Source organism: Malaya genurostris, chromosome 2 (assembly GCF_030247185.1).
Source record: "Malaya genurostris strain Urasoe2022 chromosome 2, Malgen_1.1, whole genome shotgun sequence".
NCBI lineage: Eukaryota > Metazoa > Arthropoda > Insecta > Diptera > Culicidae > Malaya > Malaya genurostris.
This window is the reverse complement of record NC_080571.1, coordinates 84,491,635-84,516,496: the sequence shown is the minus strand read 5'-3', so window position 1 is coordinate 84,516,496 and position 24,862 is coordinate 84,491,635. Positions and strand designations below refer to the sequence as shown.

The 24,862-nt window shown below is 38.3% G+C and overlaps 1 protein-coding gene across 1 annotated transcript; it reads left to right on the top strand.

Annotated features, from left to right (window-relative positions):
* Nucleotides 1-728: 728 nt before the first annotated feature.
* LOC131432294 (dihydropyrimidinase-like) lies at nucleotides 729-17,076 on the top strand. The gene is made up of 6 exons (XM_058598489.1): nucleotides 729-1,286; nucleotides 5,587-5,681; nucleotides 14,210-14,400; nucleotides 14,457-14,878; nucleotides 15,086-15,324; nucleotides 16,364-17,076. The coding sequence occupies exons 1-6, from the start codon at nucleotides 1,242-1,244 to the stop codon at nucleotides 16,941-16,943; spliced, it is 1,572 nt and encodes a 523-aa protein (XP_058454472.1). The 5' UTR covers nucleotides 729-1,241; the 3' UTR covers nucleotides 16,944-17,076.
* Nucleotides 17,077-24,862: the final 7,786 nt, after the last annotated feature.

The following is a 24,862-nucleotide window of genomic DNA, read 5'->3' as shown; positions in this document are numbered from 1 at the left end:
GACTATGTTTCAACTAGTTTACTTGGAAACAAGTTATTTTCAAGTTATGAAAAGATAGGTTATTTCAGTATGGCATTACAACGTAACGACAACATATTTTTAGCCGACTTAACAACTAGTAGAAACTGCGCTTTTTGAGTCATGAAAGTGATTAGATGTTAGTAATAATCACTCAAATATCTGGTTGCAAACTAGTTACAAACAAGCTAGCGTAACAAAAATTGTTACTTGGGTGCTCGGAACATTTTACCTCGGAAAAGTCAAAAATAATAATTTACGAAACAGCTATATTGCCAAATATGTTTTTGTCATGGCAAACCTTTTGCAACACTTATGTCGTTTTAGCTTGATGCCAACCCTAAACCATTTTCCACGCTAACTGCTGTCAAACCGTTTGTTCGAGTCAGTTTCGAACTTGGTTTTTATATCAGGTTTGCTTAAACCCTCGTTGCTAAGTGCGAAATCACCACAGTTTCATGAAAAGTGTTTGTTTGATGAAACTACCCTGGGTCAGTTTCAGTTTTCTCAAGCGAAAACGACATTAGTAAAATGAATAAAATTACTATATGCAGCTATCTCTTACCATAGCCTTACATCCAAAAATGGACCTGCCGCTCTAGGTGGATTCAAACAGATTTCTTACAAGGGTTAGGCCCATTACCAACAATAAGCACATTGCACCAAGTGAAGCTCATGGTCAATGAGTCCGGTTCCGAATAGTCCTTTGTTCGTCATACGATCCTTCCGGTAGCTTACCTTTACTCTTTCGTCATTTCAATTTTTTATTCTACTCAGCCGTCGAAGGAGCTGACCATTTAACTATGCTACAAGTAAATGCACAAAAACCATAACCGGCTGTGTATTATAACACAAAGGTAATTGAATTATCAACCGACTTTTGCATCGATTATGGAAGCTATGTGAAGCGAAACCGCATCCACATCAGTCAAGTGCAGTTTAATTTGCAACCGTTTTGCAAGATATCCAATGAACCGCGAAAAAACACTATCCAGTAAATGGATACGGTTTACAACCCAAAGTGCCAACCATGCCTTGAACGGATTGCATGCTCTGAGATACGATCATAAACAACAAGAAACGATTGTTAATCAAGACAACTAACTTACTTCCGATTGCAGTATAAACTATAAATTAAACTTCAAACCAATAAGAATCAGTAAACTAGCGAAGAGCAACAGCATTAAAATCAGAACCATCGTTGGATTAGGAACCTGAGAACGATGGCCGATCCAGCACCAGGAAATAAACTGCCAATTCATCTTCAGGTAAGTCTATCGCTGGTGAATAAGTTTAGTTTGTCAACGACTGATGTTGGAACGATTTATTATTTTACTGATTACTTGCTCTATGGTTAACGAATTGCGACGAATTCAGAGCCAGCGCATTCTCTTCAGATCTAACGAACTAATGATTTTGACATATGACATGAAGGGTGGAGCTGAGATTATTAAAAGCATGACTATCCTAGTTCAAATTAATTCCGCAATTTTTTAAAGGCTGCTCTCAGGACTGAAGATGTTGAAAATCCATTCGGTTGAACCTTGAAGATTATCAAGAATTTTTTTCGTTTCACTTCCCGTTGAAAACAGTTGTCTGTAAACTGAACCTAATCGTGTTTGATCAATGTTCGTAGCATGACACAACAGGATAAATGTTCTTTTAAAACCCTTACTTAATCCAGTGGTGAAATGATGGCTTTCTCATATTACTTACATTTTCGAAAATACCACTAGAAGATTCTGTCAAGACATTTTTTTTCAAACTCAAATAAAATTAGGGACTTTTTATTGGGTATAAACTAGCATAACCTTTTCAATTTGTAAACTGATATATCAAGTTAATAAGAAGAATTCTTATTTATTTTGCATCGTCGCACAACTCACTTCACCTTATAGTTCCGGAACCGGTAGTCGAACCCGGATGAAATTCAATAGCAACATATGAGACTAAGTCTGTGAAAATCGATCAAATCATCTCTGAGCATACAAATTTAATCAGTTTTGAGTCAAATCTAGAAGAATTTCACCCTTTTTTGCATCGTCGCTTTAAATGGCGGTGTACAATTTGAAACACACTTTACTCTATAATTCCTATAAGACTATAAGTCCTTTTATTTGAGCTTAAGTTCGTGAAAAATGGTCAAACCATCTCCTAGAAAAAGGAGTGGAAATATTTGACACATACTCACACACATACCTACATACATACATACACAGGCATTTTTCAGCTCGATGAACTGTGTAGAATTGTATAGAAAACTTGGACGGGTAAATTTTCTTTAGTCAATTTTTCAAGTGATTGCATAAAATTTCTATTCTTTTATAGAAAAAAATCATCATGATTTTATCACAGAATAACAGACAGGACACTCAAATTAGATTCTACAATCATTTTAACGGTCATTTCGAATATTCCTTTAGTTGGGACAGTACTCGCTTATGTCATGATGGCGCCACCGTTACCCTATCAAAAACATCCTGTCTGTCATCTAGATTGTATTTATTTTTTCATTTACCAACAGAGTTGCCATTCATACAGAATTACTTATAATGTATTGTTTTGTATACGTCCATGCGAATTTCATGCAGTATACAGCCTACTTCTCATGCTCCAACGCAATACAAAATCGAGCCCGTTTTGTTACAATATTTACTTGCTTCAGGTCTGCCACCACTTAATTTCCACACTTCACAACACATTCAAAAATAGTCTAGATGAACAACGTTGAGAAAAATAAATGGTTACCTTCCAACATAGCTAAAAAAGTTAAATATATTATCAACGTAGTCCAAAAATTTATTGTGACGATTCATTTTCAAATATTATGATAAAATCAGGCACCCTTGCAAGCAGCTGATCGGTGTTGACAAACGAGGGGGAACCAACTAGTAAAAAAACTTTCACATAACACAAGGGGTGTACAGATAGTAAATAGTTCGCGCAGTACAACATAGGTGGAACTAGTGCATCACGAAAAATTATTTTTATAAGAATTTACTCATACTGTCATGTCTGTTAGTTTTTGAGTTTATGATAATACTAACAAGTGGATACATATTAAATAAAAAAAAATCAAAGATGGTAAACACCATGAATGGTCCCATCTGCTAATGACGGTTTATCGTTATCAACTTTTCTTGCAATTATTTTACCGTAATTCTTTGTTCTCTAAATTTTTTTCTGATAAGATGAAAAGATAGTGGCCTTGGTCATTTAATAAGATAGTAAAAATAAACGACTGCCAATCACATTACAATAAACGCTATCTCTAAACAAAAAGTAGCTGTCAATTTCAGATTCGATTAAAGAACTTTTCCCTTTCTTTGTTGTTTATTTGCTTATCATTTTCGTATACATATTTTCAATACAGAATTTTGATCTCCCGATACTGATTTACTGATTTTTATCCTGAAAACTATAAATTTGAATGTTCCAATTCTGCACGCTATACGGAATTGAATAAAGCACGCTGTGTGGTTCGTTCGAAAGGCGGTGGTGTATGCTTCTTCCATACCAGCACATACTGATGCGTACCGGTTTTGCATTGTCATGTTATACGACAGTTTTAAAGTTTTTACACTCATCACCGTATAATTTCGGAACCAGAAGTCGAATCTGGATGAAATTTTGCAGTAACTTACCAAGTAACAATTTTTGTTACATTAGCTTATTTGTGACTAGTTTGCAACCAGAAATTTAAGCGCAGTTCCTACTAGTTGCGAAGTCGGTTAAAAATAAGTTGTCGTTACGTTGTGATGCCATACTGAAATAACTTATCTTCCAATAACTTGAAAATAACTTGTTTTCAAGTAAACTAGTTGAAACTTAGTCACCATCGACATTATAAATATTGAATGAATCCAGAGAACTTTTTCTATCAGCAATAAAAAGGCCGTAGAGTACTTACAAACTTGATGCAAGGTACAAATTTCTCAACGATTTTAAAACTGTCGAGCGAAATTTAATTTTAAATAATTCAGAACTAGTTACGGGTTGCTACTATTGGTTATGTGCACAAAGCACAAACTTAGGATAACCGCTAAATAACCAAATCTGCCAACTAAATGAGTTCAACAGGAAGTTGTATAAAAATTTGCATCTCGTTTCGCTTGTAAAAATATACTCATTTAAATTGAAAATTATTCACTTATCGCGCTGCAATACCGGAACCGGAAGTCGGATTTGGATCAACTTTTCGAGGACTGTTCAAGGAATTTCAAGACCTTTAATTTGCATTTCAGTTTGTGAAAATCGGTAGAGAAATTTCCGAGAAAATTGAGTGCGCTTTTTCTTATAAATTTTCACATAGATTTGTAATTCCGGAACCGAAAATCGGTAACATGTGAAAATTCTTAACAATTGCATTGAAAACGTTCGATTTTTTCTAAACTTTGAATGTCACCGGATTGACCCACTAGTATGTGAGGAATTCAAACTAATAATCCTCACTGCCACTCCGACCATTCTATAAGGCAGGATATATTTAAGTTCGGAGAAATTGAATGATTTTTAAGTAATTATACACAATTGAAAGTTTACACGACACAATAGAACTAGTAGTTCCATGTTAAGCTTTCAAGCAGCTGGAAAGGTCGCTCAGAACTTGGTATAAACATCGGGTTCGATCACAGAAAACAGATATACAGGCTCACATATGAGCTGTGTGTAAAATTTGCTCAATCAGCGTGGCGAACACTTGCAGATGTCAGCACGATCGACACGAGATGCCACCACGATTTGGGTGCCATTTTCACCGAGCCACAATTTTGAGTGCAACATTCATTTCATGCTAGATTTTTGTTTTGTGTTGGTTAAAATGGCAAGTTTATTTTTGTTTTTATTCCGATCGAATTCTCGTGTGATTAATACAACATGGGAAGAAATTTGTCTCTAACACTTAGGGAAATCGTGTGATGGTAACATCACATCTGTTGTGTTATCAGTGGTGAAATTGTTATAGTTCGAATATTTATATAACAGGCAGGAGGATTTTAATTATTTTCTCCGGAACGTAGTATTTTGAAAGATAGTCGAGTAGGTGGCAGTAGTGTTTTCAACGTATAGCAAATTTGAAATTTACACAAGGTTTTTGAAAATTTTGTTCGGGCCTGTATATTTGTTATCTGTTGTGAAGCACAAATTTCTAACACCAGGAAACTTGGTTTACATCAAAGACATCATATTAACAAGATATCCAGCTCTCACATTTCCCGAACAAATCATTGGCAACATCCTTTTTTTGCGAGCATGTCGCCCTCAGGTGAGTCCGCATCGAATCTCATACATATAAGTAGGGGAGAAAAATGTCAAATTCGTGCGCGCCAAAATAGCAGGGCTGCGCACCCATACAATTGACATGATATGTTGAATGTGATGCCGTGCGATGGCGTTGCTGAACTGAAGATTGATTTCGCTCCAAGCTGACAGGGTCTGTTTACACTTAATCCTTTAAACAAAACTGAGACACATTCTGACAAGTCGTTTTATTGATTCTTCCGATTCCGGCAGTAAACCGATTTACTAAAACCACAATCAACAGATCTCTTCTACTCTATCTCTTTTCAGAGTGCTCAAAATCGCCTGTACATAAAACAAGGGCAGGTAGTAAATCACGATGGTATCCAGCAGGCAGACGTCTACATCGAGGATGGTAAAATCAGGTACGATCAAGCATCCGAGAAAGGTTAAGTTTTTATTAATTTCATTCACTGTTTAAAAATAAATTTCAAAACATCCTTTTTTCGGATAAAAGTACCGATATTAAACTACTTAAATTGTTTTGTTTTTTTTTTTTCAAAATGGCGGCTCTGAAAACAGCTGCTTGTATTCATCCTATTTGTTAGTGGGTGTCAGCATTTCTTGAAATCGAATTATCTAAAAGCAAAAAGCCAACAGTTTCATATTCTATATAGAAGTGACTCTGGCCGGTACTACAATGAAAAATTTCCACAGCAAAAAAATTGCTTACATTTTCAATTTCCGACCCTTTTTACCTTTTTTTATATATATAAAAAATAGGTATAGAATTCGCTCAAACTTTCGAAAAATTTTCCGAGGCCCGGAGGGCCGAATGTCATATACCAATCGATTCAGCTCGACGAACTGAGCAAATGTCTGTGTGTGTGTGTATGTGTGTGTGTCTGTATGTGTGTTGTCAACTAAGAGGTCTAGATCTCAGAGATGGCTGGACCGATTTTGATCAAACTAGTCGCAAATGAAAGGTCTCCCCGTCACCCAGAACGCTATTGAATGGTTTTGAGATCGGATGTTTACTTTTTGAGTTATACGAAGTTTTATGTCAAAATTTTCAGTTTTTTGACAGTATCTGTCACATTTGACCTTGAAAACAGAATATGTTTCCAGACTTAGATTTCGCTCGGTAATACCTATCCAACAAGCCATAGATTGTTAAAATCCGTCCATTTTTAACGGAGATATCGATATTTTAGTGTAAGCCTTATTCCAGTAGAAGGAATTGAGCGCTGTATGAAAAAGCAATGCTTGGGAGCAACATGAAACACGATTTTTTATACTGTTACATATAATTGTTTCTAAGTACCAAAAAGACTGTGTACAGCATCCTTTTGTCGTGAATACGACTTACTTTACTATGGGGTGCCTTTTCAAAATTAGCCATATGGAAGAATGGGCAGAACTTAATCGTGAATATCTCGACTTGTATTAATGGTAGCAACATAATTCTTTCACCATTTCATCAAAAATATGATCAGGAATTTAGGATAATATTTTGAACAGTGTGAGATAACCACAAACAACTCAAAAATTAAGTTTTCTCAAAATTTCAAAATAATGCGGAAAACTCTTTACTTTCGCTTGGGTTTTTCGCGCAAGGACGACGATTTTGAGGTAGTCAGGCACATATCTTCAACTGAATGCGTATAAAAGGGGAACCGTGGTGAAAATCGATCATTTCTTTTCGTGCGTTCGATGGGAGCAGACGTCGTGGGAGTTAAACCTTCAACCAGCAGCGACGGAGAGAGCGCCTTATGCGTGGTTAAAACCTCAAACGCTCAGGTAGCAACTTTCATTCGCTTGCTGGCCTTCAAGGTGAGAAGACTGCCATCGCGAGATTTAAACCATCAACCAGCAGCGACGGAGAGAGCGCCTTCTGCGTGGTTAAAACCTCAAACGCTCAGGTAGCAACTTTCATTCGCTTGCTGGCCTTCAAGGCGAGCAGACTGCCATCGCGAGAGTTAAACCTTCAACCAGCAGCGACGGAGAGAGCGCCTTATGCGTGGTTAAAACCTCAAACGCTCAGGTAGCAACTTTCATTCGCTTGCTGGCCTTCAAGGTGAGAAGACTGCCATCGCGAGATTTAAACCATCAACCAGCAGCGACGGAGAGAGCGCCTTCTGCGTGGTTGAAACCTCAAACGCTCAGGTAGCAACTTTCATTCGCTTGCTGGCCTTCAAGGCGAGCAGACTGCCATCGCGAGAGTTAAACCATCAACCAGCAGCGACGGAGAGAGCGCCTTTTGCGTGGTTAAAACCTCAAACGCTCAGGTAGCAACTTTCATTCGCTTGCTGGCCTTCAAGGCGAGCAGACTGCCATCGCGAGAGTTAAACCATCAATCAGCAGCGACGGAGAGAGCGCCTTTTGCGTGGTTAAAACCTCAAACGCTCAGGTAGCAACTTTCATTCGCTTGCTGGCCTTCAAGGCGAGCAGACTGCCATCGCGAGAGTTAAACCATCAACCAGCAGGGACGGAGAGAGCGCCTTTTGCGTGGTTAAAACCTCAAACGCTCAGGTAGCAACTTTCTTTCGCTTGCTGGCCTTCAAGGCGAGCAGACTGCCATCGCGAGAGTTAAACCATCAACCAGCAGCGACGGAGAGAGCGCCTTTTGCGTGGTTAAAACCTCAAACGCTCAGGTAGCAACTTTCATTCGCTTGCTGGCCTTCAAGGTGAGAAGACTGCCATCGCGAGATTTAAACCATCAACCAGCAGCGACGGAGAGAGCGCCTTCTGCGTGGTTAAAACCTCAAACGCTCAGGTAGCAACTTTCATTCGCTTGCTGGCCTTCAAGGCGAGCAGACTGCCATCGCGAGAGTTAAACCTTCAACCAGCAGCGACGGAGAGAGCGCCTTATGCGTGGTTAAAACCTCAAACGCTCAGGTAGCAACTTTCATTCGCTTGCTGGCCTTCAAGGTGAGAAGACTGCCATCGCGAGATTTAAACCATCAACCAGCAGCGACGGAGAGAGCGCCTTCTGCGTGGTTGAAACCTCAAACGCTCAGGTAGCAACTTTCATTCGCTTGCTGGCCTTCAAGGTGAGAAGACTGCCATCGCGAGAGTTAAACCATCAACCAGCAGCGACGGAGAGAGCGCCTTTTGCGTGGTTAAAACCTCAAACGCTCAGGTAGCAACTTTCATTCGCTTGCTGGCCTTCAAGGCGAGCAGACTGCCATCGCGAGAGTTAAACCATCAATCAGCAGCGACGGAGAGAGCGCCTTTTGCGTGGTTAAAACCTCAAACGCTCAGGTAGCAACTTTCATTCGCTTGCTGGCCTTCAAGGCGAGCAGACTGCCATCGCGAGAGTTAAACCATCAACCAGCAGGGACGGAGAGAGCGCCTTTTGCGTGGTTAAAACCTCAAACGCTCAGGTAGCAACTTTCTTTCGCTTGCTGGCCTTCAAGGCGAGCAGACTGCCATCGCGAGAGTTAAACCATCAACCAGCAGCGACGGAGAGAGCGCCTTTTGCGTGGTTAAAACCTCAAACGCTCAGGTAGCAACTTTCATTCGCTTGCTGGCCTTCAAGGCGAGCAGACTGCCATCGCGAGAGTTAAACCATCAACCAGCAGCGACGGAGAGAGCGCCTTTTGCGTGGTTAAAACCTCAAACGCTCAGGTAGCAACTTTCATTCGCTTGCTGGCCTTCAAGGCGAGCAGACTGCCATCGCGAGAGTTAAACCATCAGCGACGGAGAGAGCACCTGCCATCATTTGGTTTTCGGTAGTCATAACGAGAAGTTCAATTTTCAGATTGTAGTTCCACAATATAGGTTTAGAATTCAGAGCCTGCGTGCTGAAACTGGATTCTGGAACTGTATTCCGGAACTAATTTGAGTTTCGAAATTGCAATTCTAGAATTGAAACTGGATTCTGAGTCTGTTATTGGTTCTAAATTTAGTTCTTGAACTCAGGATCCAGTTCTTTATTCCAGACTTCTTCTATTCGGTTCTTTTTAGAACCATAATAATACTCCTAAAGAATTATGCGGAAATTTACTTTACTGTACTCTATAAAACCCATTCTGGTAGTCATGGCGAAAAATCGTCTTCATGTTTTAGAGCTTAGTTCTGGAATATGTGTTTAGTATTCAGAGTCTGCGTGCTGAACTAACTAGGCGCATCGTTTAAATTTCTAGTAATGAAAGAGGGGAAAGTTGCACGATTCAAACAATCGATGAACTACCAATTCGAATTCGGAAGCAAGAATAAAGCGTGTCATATTCGTATTCACGACAACCAGTTATGTCTCTGACATTACACACCCGTACTTTTTTTATGACAATTTGCCTCGAACCAATTTTAGCACGGTTCATTTTTGGCAACATAATCGTTCGAATATGGCATATGTAAACCAGATGATACCAGCATTATCGAGTTGGAAGTAATTCCATAATTATATTGATTTAAACTATTTGCAGCAATAAATGCTGGAAGAACATGACTTCCATATACCATACGACTCAGTTCGTCGTTTTCTACAAACTCAGATTCATATGAAAAGTCGTATACTCCCAAACAAGGTTCCTGAATTACGTTTGGATCCGACTTCTGATTGCGGAACCACAGGATGATATGTGAAACGAAATTAAAATAATTCAATTAATTTTTCTCGTAGATGGCTGAACCGATCTAAGATTCAAATGAAATCTAAGAATCATCTATGATTTGAATGAGAGGTCTTAAAATCCTATAAAACCTCTTACTTTTTAGTCAGATCCGACTTCTGGTTTAGAAAATGCAGGGTGATTAGTATAAAAATGTCCATTTCACATAAATTAATCAGGTTTATCGGGTTTGCAGATTTGGATAGTCGATTACCAAATAAATTTATTTCAGTTTGAGCGGTATTCGTTTTTGGATTCGGAATGTACCCCCAAATTTTAATTTCTCAAAGATGTCTACACACTCCTCAGGTGAATTTAACTGATTTCGGCTACACCGATTTTAGAATTCCGGTTCCAGTATCGAATCGATTCTCAAAGCTCAATCATTTTCTCAAAAAAGACCAAATCGAACTTCAAAAACAAATATTACAGGACTTAAGGTCCCATACAAAATCGGTGAATTTATCCGATTCTGGAATTACAGATGATGAGTTTATACATTTCATGTAAATTGTTTGGCGTAATAATTTTGGGCTATGCTAATTCCTGAATACCGGCTCTGGAAGTACCATAAATAATGACGAAAAACTCTAAAGTGGAACTTACTTCGACATCTCATGGAATGTTCAATCGATTGTCACACGCTAAGATTGAAATTCGATATGTTTTGCAGTTTCGGCATTACAGGGTAATGAGTGATTAAAATCTCAATTTGCCGTTTAAAACGACGATAATTAAAATAATGGCATGAGAACTAAAACACCTAAGAATATCTATGCAAAAACACATGCGTATTGATAAAAAAAGGTATCATCTCACTGCTAGGTGGATTAATCACGTTTTTGCACTTAAAGTTTATAACTTTTTTTTAATAACAATGAATAGTGAAATCTCGTATTGTTCAGGTTGATATACCATCATATCTCCGGAACCAGAAGTCACAGCCATTTGGTCTATTCACCTAGTGGTGTAATGATGGATTTCTCATGTTACTCATATTCGCAAACATAATTATTTTCTTTGATTGTATTTCAAAAACAACAAAATATCTTTTTTTCGTTCCTAGTGAACCTACAAACTATTACAGGTACTTTCGAAATCGGTATCAACGAAGTCGGTTTGTATGATCATTAACTATCAGGTGTACAACTTTGCTTCCGCCGTTTTCCGATAGGTGGCTGTGCCGGCTAAGGCTGGTCAAAATACATAGATGATAATGCCACAGACTAACAGACATGACAGTATGAGTAAATTCTAATAAAAATTATTTTTCGTGATGCACTAGTTCCACCTATATTGTACTGCGCGAACTATTTACTATCTGTACACCCCTTGTGTTATGTAAAAGTTTTTTTACTAGTTGGTTTCCCCTCGTTTGTCAACACCGATCCGATTGCAGGGATGCCTGATTTCATCAAAATATTTGAAAATGAATCGTCACAATGATTTATTGGATTACGTTGATAATATATTTAACTTTTTCTTGATGTTGGAGGGTAACCATTGATTCGACTCAAATTTGTTCATCTAGACTATTTTTTATTGTGTTGGTAGTTTTCACCCGAAATTAAGTGGCGGCAGACCAGAAGCAAATAAATATTGTAACAAAACGGGTTCGATTTTTTATTGAGTTGGAGGATGAGAAGTAGCCGCAATTATGTATATAGTTTAGGCAATATCAAAGATAAACTCAAGATAGAGTAGTCTGCGATTTCTTAGGTATCATTTGAATAGGACCCCTCGATGAGCTCGGTTCACTGTCAATTTGAGTATTTTGAAGCAAAACAACAAGTGTCTGATCACTAGATGCGTCGTAACTATGACAATGATTGTTTATGTTTGGAAAAATATCAAGTTACAGTATGAACGATATTGAGAAATTTCGCTTTATATCAGTGATTCTTAGAATAAGAAAGTGAAAACTACTTAGAACCATTGTCTAGAATTTATTTAGTTTGTTATAGCCTCATCCCATGAAGCATCAGTTGTGGCAAGAAATCATTATATGCTGAATGTAAACATATGTGTGCTTCCTTTCTAACTTGTATTGTTTCCATGGCATTTTGTCGGAACTAGTCGACGCTTGTTAACGGAGGGTCAATAAAATTACATTATCACTGAACCAACTGGTTCACGATTACTGACCCAACATTTTTCAATGAAACGTATGGAACATTGTAATCTTCAGTTTATCTTTGGCAATATGTATTAAATCTGTATCCTGCATGAAATTCGCATGGACGTATACAAATCAATACATTACAGGTAATTCTGTATGAATGGCAACTCTGTTGGTAAATGAAAAAAATAAAGACAGTCTAGATGACAGACATGATGTTTTTGATAGGGTAACGTGGCGCCATCATGACACATGTGAGTACTGTCCCAAATAATGGAATATTCGAAATGACCGTTAAAATGATTGAAGAATCAAATTTGAGTGTCCTGTCTGTTAGTCTGTGATAATGCCTTTAAAGTGAGTGTGTACAGTGCCTAACGAGTGTTTTACTTTTCTGTTACAATTCGAAAAAAAATGCAGCTGAAGCGCATCGAATACTCTCAGAAACATTCGGTGATGCTGCTCTGAGTAAAAGAACGTGTCGGGAGTGGTTTCAACGTTTTAAAAATGATGACTTCGATGTCGAGAACAAACATGGTGGTGGAAGAGAAAAACCCTTCAAAGATGAACAACTAGAAGCATTGCTTGATGAAGATTCGTGCCAAACCCAAGAAGAGCTTGCCGAATCGTTGAGAGTGAGTCAGCAAGCCATTTCAAAACGTCTCAAGGCCCTGGGCATGATTCAGAAAGAAGGAAACTGGGTGCCGTACGAGTTGAAACTGAGGGACAGTCTATTTGTATGTGAGCAACTGCTTCAAAGACAAAATCGTAAGAGGTTTTTACATCGTATCGTAACCGGTGATGAAAAGTGGGTTCGATACGATAATTTTAAATGCAGAAAATCATGGGGAAAGCCCGGGTATGCTACTTCGTCGAAGGCAAAACCGAATATTCACGGCGCCAAGGTTATGATTTGTATTTTGTGGGATCAGCTCGGTGTGATTTACTACGAGCTCTTAAAACCGGGTGAAACCATCACAGGAGATCGCTACCGAACGCAACTGATGCGCCTTAGTCACGCCTTAGCCGTATTCCCCAGATGTCACCCCTTCTGACTTCCACCTATTCCGTTCGATGGCACACGGCCTGGCAGATCAACATTTTCAATCCTTCGAAGAGTCGAAAAAATGGATTGCTTCATGGATAGCGTCAAAAGAGGACTCCTTTTTTTCGAGCCGGGATCCGAAAATTGCCTGAAAGATGGGAGAAAGTTGTCGCTAGCGACGGACAATGAATCTTTAAGCACTTTTTCGCACTAAAGCTTTTAATTCTGGAAAAACGGAAGCAAAGTTGTACACCTGATAATATGACCTGCAAACTTCATTAATTTTAAGTCAAATTTAGCAAATTTTTTTTACGATTTTTGCGTCGTACTTCAAGTGTTTTATATGGGGCTAGAAGACCTTTCATTTGCACCTAAGTTTGAGATCACTATTTCCTAGGCTTCCGGAATCGGACAGCCAGAACAGCCGGATTCGATTTTTTTGGCCTCTACTAACAACAACTACCGATTAGAATGGTTTTGAACTATGTTTAGAATGTTTTTTTGCTTTGCCGCTTTAAGCGGGGGTATAAAATTTTAACACTCGTCACCCAGTAAATCCGGAAATCGTATCCTGATGAAGTTCAATTACTTAATGTAGAACACATATCGTTGTTGTCCAATCAATTCTGAACGAAACTGGACAAATTTCATCTATGAGAATGTGGTTCACTCGTACCAGCTTCTTTAACCACAAGCACACATTAAAATCTATTCGACACTGAGAAAAAGTGCGCTTTCCTTTTTGTGCAATGTTCGTCGGCTGCATCCCCAGTGTAGGTCTGAAACTTACACACTGGTGTATCACTCTAGTGAAATGCCATCACAAAAACTCCCAGCTACTGAATTTGCTCTTAGGTTTTCCGCGTGGCGTCACAAATGAACTCAGCTTTATCATTGACAGTTCAGTAGCACTGTTCATATGGACTTTGCCTAATGTGAAACCAAGTAGCCTTACGAGGATTCTATTGAATTGGCCTAAACATTGGGTTTGGCTGAGACGATAAAAAACCTAATTTCAAGGGAGCTACTGACGACGGTTTAACAGATTTTCGGTTTAATTGATAGTGCAACGAAGTGATTTCTCATTTTTCAGTCCAAACTATGTTCAAAATCCTACTCTACTATCGTGAGGATATTTTTATTCTAATCATACTACTGTCTCGTGATCTGCAGATACGTCGGCTCGGGTGCGGATTTTGTCGTCCCAGAAGACTGCCGCACGATAGATGCTACAGGCAGGATGCTCCTTCCGGGTGGTATCGATCCACACACTCATTTTCAGATGGAGTTTGGGGGCACCGTGTCTATTGATGACTTTTACCAGGGTACCAAAGCGGCCGTTGCCGGCGGAACGACCACAGTCAGTGAGTCATTTTTGCTAGAATTAAAATTCTGCGTTACTAATGATATCGCATTTCAGTTGATTTTGTTATCCCGAAAAAAGGAGAATCTCTGCTGACGGCTTATGACACGTGGCGAGCCCGAGCGGACCCGAAAGTGGTCTGCGATTATGGGTTGCACGTCGCTATTACCTGGTGGTCCAAATCAGTTCGAGATGAAATGAAGATTCTATGCCGAGAACGGGGCGTGAGCTCATTCAAATGTTTCATGGCGTACAAGGGTTTGTTCCAGGTGACCGACAGTGAGATGTACGAAATATTCGAAACTTGCAAAGAACTCGGTGCAGTTGCTCTGGTTCATGCCGAGAACGGAGACGTAATTGTCGAGAACGTGCAAAGATTACTGAATGCGGGTATCACCGGGCCCGAGGGCCATGAGCTGTCCCGCACGGAAGAAGTGGAAGCCGAGGCAGTGACCAGAGCTTGCATGATTGCCCACCAGGTGAGTGTATTATCGACAACATTCACGTAACCACCCATAGGAAGCTCAAATGCAACGTATTTACATGTCATCTAACACTATTGCACGTTAAGTTGAACACTTTATTAGGATATAATTTGCACAAACCACCGCTGTATCGATTATCACGAATAACTATTTTCGTTCCATTTTCCTTTCACTGAACTCTACCATTCTTCCTACCTCCAGACCAAATGTCCTTTATACGTAGTCCATGTGATGAGCAAATCGGCCGGTATTGAGTTTACACGTGCTCGACACCGTTACAGTGAAGTAGGTATTTTCGGAGAAACCCTAGCGGCCGCCTTAGGCACCGATGGTACGCATTACTGGGACAAATGCTGGCACCACGCTGCCAGTCATGTCACGAGCCCTCCTCTCAGACCGGATCAAACGACACCCGAATTTTTGATGAATATGCTCGCTCAGTAAGTACATGGTGTTACTAGAAAGAGGTTCTGTGTGTGTGTGAGAAAAAATAGTTTTTACACTTGTTACTTACATTGCATGAATATAAATTACGTAACGTGTAACGTTTTTACAAAGAAAAACTCAAATATTTGTATTTGGTTACACTACAATATTGAAAGTACACAAACATGTTCATAAGTTTGGCTCAAAAGATTAAAGTACCATTCAAATAAGACCTCTCGATTAACTCACCGTTATTTGCAGTTTAATCAAAGATAAACTCAAGATAGAGTAGTCTGCGATTTCTTGTGCATCATTTGAATAGGACCCCTCGATGAGCTCGGTTCACTTCACTGTCAGTTTCAGTTATTTGAAGCAAAACAACAAGCGTCTGATCGTTAGATGCGTTGTAACTATGACAATGATTTTTTATGTTTGTAAAAATATCAAGTTACAGTATGAACGATATTGAGCAATTTTTCCTTATATCCAGTGATTCTTACAATAAGAAAGTAAAAACTACTTAGAACCGTTGCCTAGAATGTTATTGCCTTATCCCATGAAGCATTAAAGTCAGTTGTGGCAAGAATTCATTTTGTGCTGAATGTAAACATATGTTTGCTTCCTTTCTAACTTGTATTGTTTCCATGGCATTCCATGGAGCCAGTTGACGCTTGAGGGTCAATAAAATTACATTATTACTGAACCAACTGGTTCACGATTACTGACCAACATTTTTCAATTAATCATATGGGACATTGTAATCTTGAGTTTATCTTTGGTTTAATGATTGGTTGAATTGAAACAGTAAATGTCTAGTCTCAATATGTGCCGTAACTATGGCAATGTTTGTTTTCATATTAACAGTAAATCGAGTTCAAATTTGCATGATATCAAACAACCTCGCATCACATTCCGCGGTTGCTTGTATTTTAATGTAGAAGTAATTCAATATATTCAACTAACCTAATATTTCATTGATTGATTGATTTATCGTAATCTTGAGTTCATCTTTGCTAATTTCAATTTCTAATGAATTTTTCTATCTTTTTGCAGAGATGATTTGCAAACAACTGCCAGTGACAACTGCACCTTCACCAAGAGGCAAAGAGAACTTGGACTAAGTGACTTTTCTAAGATTCCTGATGGCATAAACGGAGTCGAGGATCGTATGTCGGTCGTTTGGGAGAAGGGAGTGCAAACAGGATTGATCGATCCGCAACGGTTCGTGGCCATCACCAGTACCAACGCGGCCAAGATCTTCAATCTGTATCCTCGCAAGGGCCGTATCGCGCCCGGCTCGGATGCGGACGTACTTATTTGGGATCCAAAGAAGGTACGCACAATCTCGGCCTCAACGCATCATCAGGCGACCGATTTCAACATCTTCGAGGGCATGAAGTGCCACGGGGTACCGGAGTTTGTAATTGTACGTGGTCGTGTCTGCGTGGAAAATGGTGTACTTCGAGTGACCGAAGGCCAGGGTTCCCTTCTGAAGACTTCGGTCTTTTCACCGTTTGTGTACGATATACAGAAGGACATCACAGATAGCAATGATGATGACAAAAGTTCCCGAAATAGATTACAGAGTCTGGATTTGAATCAGAAACACAACACCGATATCCCGAAGCCTTAAGCTTTGCCGAAAAAATATACTCCGGGAACGGTACTGAGCATCACGTTGGATGATTCGCAGATTAGCACACCGCACCGACTATGTTCTGAGTAGCAAGTGGATGATTTAAAAAGATGTATTTTTTTTGTTAAAATATGGGTGTTAGTAATATAATAAATGTCTTTAAATTAGTTTTTCCCATTTCATTACAGCTCATTATAAACTTATTACCTAAACCAACCTTCAACGACTAACAAATATTTGTTAAACTGCAAGCTCACTTGAATTTAAAAGAACATAACTCTACAAATATGTTGTATGCATACTAATCGTATCACTAGTATTTGCAGTTTTGACGACTCGTGGTTCCCACACAGACTAACAGACAGGACACTTAAATTGAATTATTTATTCATTTTAACGGTCATTTCGAATATTCCTTTAGTTGGGACAGTACTCGCATATGTCATGATGGTGCCACGTTACCCTATCAAAAACATTCTGTCTGTCATCTAGACTGTGTTTATTTTTTTCATTTACCAACAGAGTTGCCATTCATACAGAATTACCTGTAGTGTACAGATTTGTATACGTCCATGCTAATTTCATGCAGGATATAGATTTAATACATATTGCCAAAACTATATACAGAATTGTGCCTACTTCTCATCCTCCAACGCAATACAAAATCGAACCCGTTTTGTTACAATATTTACTTGCTTCTGGTCTGCCGCCACTTAATTTCGGGTGAAAATTACCAACACAATCAAAAATAGTCTAGATGAACAACGTTGAGAAAAATAATAGTATGTTCACATTAGCGCTGATATCAAGTGATATACGGATATACTTGATATCCGATGATATCATGTGCGATATCACTTGATATCCCATACAATTTTATGTCAACGCGTATCACCATTTTGGCATGATATCCGGGATATCATGTACGATATCATGTCGAGTTGTCAAAAATCGCTACTAGCAACACGGATAATGGCATTGAACGTACTCATTTATAAACGTCACTTTGAGAGTGACAATAAACAATCATTATAATTTTTAATTTTTCAACGAATACTGGGGTTCGGAAACCATTAATTGCAAGACTTCAATTATTGATTGAATTGTAGGAGAGAAAAGCAATATTATTGATCTTATTCCTAATGGGAACATTCAATATGACAACTTGATTGTCAAACGATATCATTTCGATCATATGTGAACACTTCGACATGATATGCATATCATCTCGGTATATCAAGTGATATCAGCGCTAATGTGAACATGGTATAAATGGTTACCTTCCAACATCGCTAAAAAAGTTAAATATATTATCAACGTAGTCCAAAAATTTATTGTGACGATTCATTTTCAAATATTATGATAAAATCCGGCACCCTTGCAAGCAGCTGATCGGTGTTGACAAACGAGGGGGAACCAACTTTTAAAAAAAACTTTTACATAACACAAGGGGTGTACCGACAGTAAATAGCTCGCGCAGTACAATATAGGTGGAACTAGTGCACCACGAAAAATAATTTTTATAAGAATTTACTCATACTGTCATGCCTGTTAGTCTGTGGTGCCCATTAGAGATGGTCGGGTATAGAAATTCTTATACCCGAACCCGACCCGTACCCGAGTGATCAGCAAAAAAAAATTACCCGTACCCGACCCGTACCCGATTAAAAATTTAAAAAATTACCCGTACCCGACCCGTACCCGATCAATAATAAAAAAAATTACCCGTACCCGACCCGTACCCGATAAAAAATAAAAAATTTTACCCGTACCCGATTAAAAATTACCTGTACCCGTACCCGACCCGAATGTGTAGTAAAAAGTTTACCAAAATTCAGGATGGAAAAAATAAAGTGTTTTAGATAGCGAGCTAGATAGAGCGTATCAGGCTCTAGTTTGTAAGTAAAATACATCAAAATGCTTGTTTACATTTAAACATATAAATACACTGTGAAGCATGAATAGATTTCCAATGTCTTTGGTACTTTATAGTCATTTACAAATGTCAACCAAAGGGAGTAATATCTACTCAAATTTTTCGAGAAGCATATTTATTCAAAATGTCGTAATACCCGTTGTATTCAATTTTGGGTAGGTATGGTTTTTACGAAACAGTGCGACTTTTGATCCAATTCTTTAGAACCACAAGTAAGCGTGTTCATTATCTTGACACACAAATAAAAATTCACATTAGAATCACTTGAAAAATCACGAACATCCCCTAAAATTAATAGAGTATCATCGGTTCGTTTACGTGAATTGACCAAACATCAAATAATTCACGTGTATTCCCGGTGTGAAAAATTTAATTTTGAAAATGGTGAACTGTAAGTCCTTCAAGTGTAAGTAGTTTGAACATTTGTGAGAAATTTTTTTTGGTTACATTTTTTTTACTACAAAGCAAAATGAATTATGATTTTGATTTAAATTAATCTGTCAAATATGCCCGTTTTGTAAGCCTCACAAACCCACACCAACGATGTTAACGGGAGCTGGTGGTTTTTACAGCCATTGAACTTCTGTTCCACCTCCCTTGGAACCCTCAACGAGTGAACACGGTGATAATTTGAGCATTTCGCGTGAAAAGATTTTCACCCGTACTTTTGCGACTGTCACGCATCGAGATTTTCAGTGAAAAGAAACGTAAACTAACTCAACTCGACTATATCTGCGTTATTATACAAACGTTCGTTACATATTTGGTAATGTTGGAAACATGGAGATATTATCTTTCATTCTACACGAATACTTTGTAGGTACACGTGAAAATTAAGGAGATATTCACAAAAGAGAAAGTAAACAAAGAGAAACTCTCATTGGTTTATGTGCCCTTATGAAATGTTAAAATTGAACTGGCAATATAGCTCAACTTGCTGTGCCATCAATCGGTGTCATTTCAAGTGAGGTGACACCACCCAGAAGTGAAGAATAAGAAGAACTTCTATGCAGATTTTCTGAAATAAATGTTCATGTTTTTATGGGTAGAATCCTAATGATTTATATGTAAATTTTGAAAATCTCCAACCAATATTTAAAATAACAGTTTTCTGGTATCTGAATGTGATATGAGTACTACACTACATTTTATATATTATTCAAATAATTTTTACTGGATTGTGCATTAAACAGCTTTATAATGGCAGTCCATTAAACCCTACGTGAAAAGCAGGGTCTGGCCGCAACATCTTAGAGCTAAGGCAGTGTAGTGTGTCTTATTAAATATGTTATAAAAAAGTAGGGTGGAAAATATTCACATAACTTTTCACGTAACTATGATTGATCGTTTTTTTTAATGAAGAAAAGAAATGTTTTTTTTCTGGAAAAAGATGCCAGTTTTCAGGTCTGGTTCTAGGTGCGAATGTCAAAACCCCTTGAATCAAATTGTTTATTTTTCGGAACAACTGTTTTGCAAAAAAAATTCTCGTCAACGTGTAAACATATTTATGTAAAGTACAAATGGTCGGGTAATCGATCAGAAAAAAAAATTTACCCGTACCCGACCCGTACCCGAGTGAGTAGTAAATTTTTTTACCCGACCCGACCCGTACCCGAGTAAGCAGTAAATTTTTTTTACCCGTACCCGACCCGTACCCGACCCGTACCCGATAGAAAATAAAATTTTTTACCCGTACCCGACCAAAAACCCGTCGGGTACGGGTACGGGTCGGGTTTCGGGTAAAATACCCGATACCCGACCATCTCTAGTGCCCATACCTCGAGCATACAAATTTTTCGCCATAAGGAGCGAGACACTTTGCAAGCGTATGAGTAATGCCAACAATGTGTGCGTAAAATACAATTCCTGTGTTTCATGTGAATGTCACACTTTGTTTTCCACATAGATTTCAATTGAAACAGAGTTGACCGATTCAAGTGTTTTGCACATACATTTGTGCTGCAGTCATTCCCACTAGAAAATGAAGCGTTTAACACATGTAGTTCGATTCAATAGCAAAACACATCACATCCAAAGGGAAAACACATCAAAGCTAAGTGGAAAATAATCTAATCTTGCATCTTAGTAATTTTGCACATAAAATCTTGAAACAAGTCGCTTTGGTTATGTGCTGATATGAAAAAACATATTAAATTGAAGTGGTGTTACATATGAATCGATCGTGATAATTTTTATCAGTGTAGCAGAAATTATTCCGAAATAATCCCACTTGTACGCGGCGGGCAGATTTCCCCCCAGACGGCTGGCTAAAGTCTGGCAACAATGCAACAACCGTTTCCGACAGAGAATTTCGCCTAGCGGTTATTAACGGTTCTTTTCTGTCATATTCTTGCCATACAAGATTTGCAGAACCGTTTTTAATCGGTTCTACATTTTTAACGTCTCAGTTCTATTTTTTCAATAAAAGATGCATATGAAAGGCAATAAGTTATTGCCCTTCATATATACTAATCATGGAAAATGTTATTGCCAATAACATTGCTTTATTACTACCAAACATACCCATATTTCAATCTCATTTACCTCGTCTCAAGATTCGTTTTTTGTACGTACATGCGGGATTGACGAATATCAAATGAAGTCGAATAAAAAAAAGAAAAAAGAAAGAGGAGGGAAATAAACAAGACACGTACGGCGAGATAATGACGCAATTTCGCCTGGACATTTTTGACAGCAGCCGGAATGTAGCCAGCCTTCTGACGGTTGCCAGAATTCCTCACAAGCGGGGAGTGGCTGGCGATGAGCAGCCATGGACCGAGTTATGTGGAGACGTATTCTTAATACAGCAAAGAACACCCCAGGCCTGTTTAGGATACTAACATATTAAAGGCTTAAAAACAATAATAAAATATGATTGTTTTGAACATGAATATGGCTGTTTGTCAAATATTTTTTGTGTTGAATTAACTAATACGTAATATCAAAAATCAAATGTGATTATTGTGGATGACACACTTTTCTTTCAAATTTTTGCGTCTTCCATACCTTATGAACCCACAATTTCAGCGATTCTTAGGCTGTGAACCATTTCGCGGATAATTTTAACTTTTGGTTGAAATCTGACACTTGAGTGGTTATTTTGTGTCGAGTAATTAAAAATAAAGTTATTTGGGTATATTTTGCACTGGAAAGAAGTTTGACTAAAGGATTGATATTCGAATTTTCTTTGTAAGATTTTTTTTGTGTCGGAAAACAACCATCAATCTGTCAAAAATAACCATGCTTTCGAGCAGGGTTATTTTTGACAACATCAAATTAACCGCTCGAGTCACTCGAGTCGAGTGTCAGATTTCAATCAAAAGTTAAAATTAACAACGAAATGGTTCACAGCCTTAGTATGTTTATACTGGCTACGCTATACGAGGTCTGTTCAAAAAGTACTCGGAATTCTCATTTTTCTAAAAAAATATTTATTTATTCGTCTACATCTATATGGTCCCCTTCAAAGTAATCCCCCCTAGATATAATATGCCAGCGTTTTTTCCAGTCTTCGAAACACCCCTGATAGTCACTTTTTGTAATGCTCTGTAGCACCGACGACACGACCTGCCACTCGCTTTTAAAACTGTATCGTAAATTTAACTACCCCTCAGTAACTCGTAATGTCAAAATGAGATTTTGGTAAATATGTTTGGAACTGGCAACCCGGGTTGATAAACTGTTGATTCTAGAATAACAATATCCTTGGTTACGTTTGTTGTTCAATTGAAAAAAATTAAATAGAACAAAACAAATCAATCAGTATTTCACCATGGTTCTATTGTATGTCGCAAAGGAAGAAGACGAAATTGCAATTATAAATGTATTATGGGTTTAATTTAAATGGTTAGCTTATATTCCATCTAACGATTTTTGTAAAAACGGCTGCAAAATCGTTTGCTTATGCGCCTATGCTTAGAAATCCAAGTTTGTGGACAGCCGTCAAGATAGAAAAAGGATCAAAAGGAGAGGAAATATAATGCCGTTTTTTGTTTTTAGCGCTGCACCGGTGTAGTGTAGCTGTGACTATGTTCGCTCCAATTTGGGTGTAATCAAAGCATCTTTTTCTTCCCTACATTCGAAATTGATACTATCGAATATAATTACCAATTCGACAAAATATCAATAAAAACTCATACAGGAAAAATATGACGAAAAATTAAAACGATTAAGACGACTTAGATTAACTTCACCCAGATTCTTAGTGAAGAAGTATTTTTGATATGACAGAATTAAAAATTTTGCGAGTCATACTTAAGATAATCCACCCGTATTCAAACACTCGGTACTTGTACAAACAGAACATCCCTGAACGAGATGTAAAGTAAAATACAACAACTATTTTTAGTTTTTCATTGAAAAAAAAGAAAAGGCATTTTACTGCGGTCGGTCGTGTCATAGTAGAATCGATATTTATTCTATGAACAGATAACAATTTGAGTGAGTAACCGGCCGTATTCTTGGGCTGTTTTATACACGCTCTCTTAATTTCTTATCAGGGAACAATTAATTAATTGATAGTGAAGTTCGCAGTCGAAGTTTATGTAGAGCTCCACAGCGAAATCTGGTATATACACAGCTAGATTTCGTATATTTTCTGGAGATTCATATTTGAAAGCTTACTCGATTAAAAAGCTTGAAGGCTCTTCCAAAACACCACCATCTGGTCAAACTGAAATTATAAATCGGTTATGAGAAATATTTTAAACAATCTTCAAAACTTCCCAGAAGCAATCTTGCGATATTCGAATTCAGACGAACTTTCTCAATTTATTTGTTTATTTTTATTTCTAGGGTACCTTGGTAACTATGTTGTAGCAACTAGAACAGTGTTGCTTAAGAATTTAATTTTTATCATTTACAAGGGATCGCTATATTTGCGGTAATTGGCGGTAAATCGCTCACGAACACATTTTATTCCGATTTTCCTTCGGAGTGCCTGGTCGTGTCGTCGGTAGCACTCTCAGCGATTCTGCCTTTATCTCTTCAATCGATGAAAAACGCTGTCCTTTCATGGGTCTCTTCAACTTTGGGAACAGGAAAAAATCACACGGAGCGATATCTGGTGAATAAGGAGGTTGGGGCATGATTAAAGTCTCCTGAGCGATGCTAATGCGTTTGTTTTTTTTTTTTTATCAAAATTCAGCAGTTTTGGAACGAATTTTGCTGCCACTCGTTTCATGCCCAAAACATTTGAACAAATATGATGGCATGAGCCAACTGATATGCCAACTTCATCAGCTACTTCTCTAATAGTGATTTGGCGATCATCCATAATCATTTTTTCCACTTTTTCCACATTTTCATCGATTATTGACGTGCTGGGTCGACCGGAGCGTTCGTCATCTTCAACGTCTTCGCGGCCATCTTGGAAACGCTTATACCACTCGTAAACACTTGTTTTTTTTTCATTGCAGACTCACCGTAGGCTCTCTGTAACATTTCGCACACTTGGTTACACTTCATTTTTCACGCAAAATTTAATACAAACTCCTTGACTCTTCAATTCTTCCATTGTTTAAACTAACAAAAATCGCCGAGCTCAAAAAAACACGTCTACACCAGCCGCTACAAGACAGAATGTAAACAATGAATACAGCTGAAAATTTCACCATACATTAGGGACATATGTACCAACACAATAAAAAAAAATTTTGACCACCGGACTCTCCAGACGCTCGCAATTAAAAAATTCCGGGAACTTTTTGAACAGACCTCGTATATGGGCTAGCATTGTCATGTTGCAATATTACTCTGTCGTGTCTATCAGCCGTTGTATTATAGCCCTTTTTTCTAGCAATGTTCGGCTCGAACGCATCAATTGTCGTCGGTAGACCTCGCTTGTGATTCTTTCACTCGGTTGCAGTAGCTAATAACATTCCACACCCAGCTGGCTCCACCATATACAGAGCATAACCTTCAGGCCATGAATATTCTGGAACGGTAGTCGATGATGATGCATGCCCAGAATATCCATACG

Coding starts and splice junctions, on each gene's coding strand:
- LOC131432294 (XM_058598489.1), top strand. CDS start 1,242: ATGGCCGATCCAGCACCAGGAAATAAACTGCCAATTCATCTTCAG. Junction 1,287..5,586: donor AACTGCCAATTCATCTTCAG/GTAAGTCTATCG, acceptor ATCTCTTTTCAG/AGTGCTCAAAATCGCCTGTA. Junction 15,325..16,363: donor TTGATGAATATGCTCGCTCA/GTAAGTACATGG, acceptor ATCTTTTTGCAG/AGATGATTTGCAAACAACTG.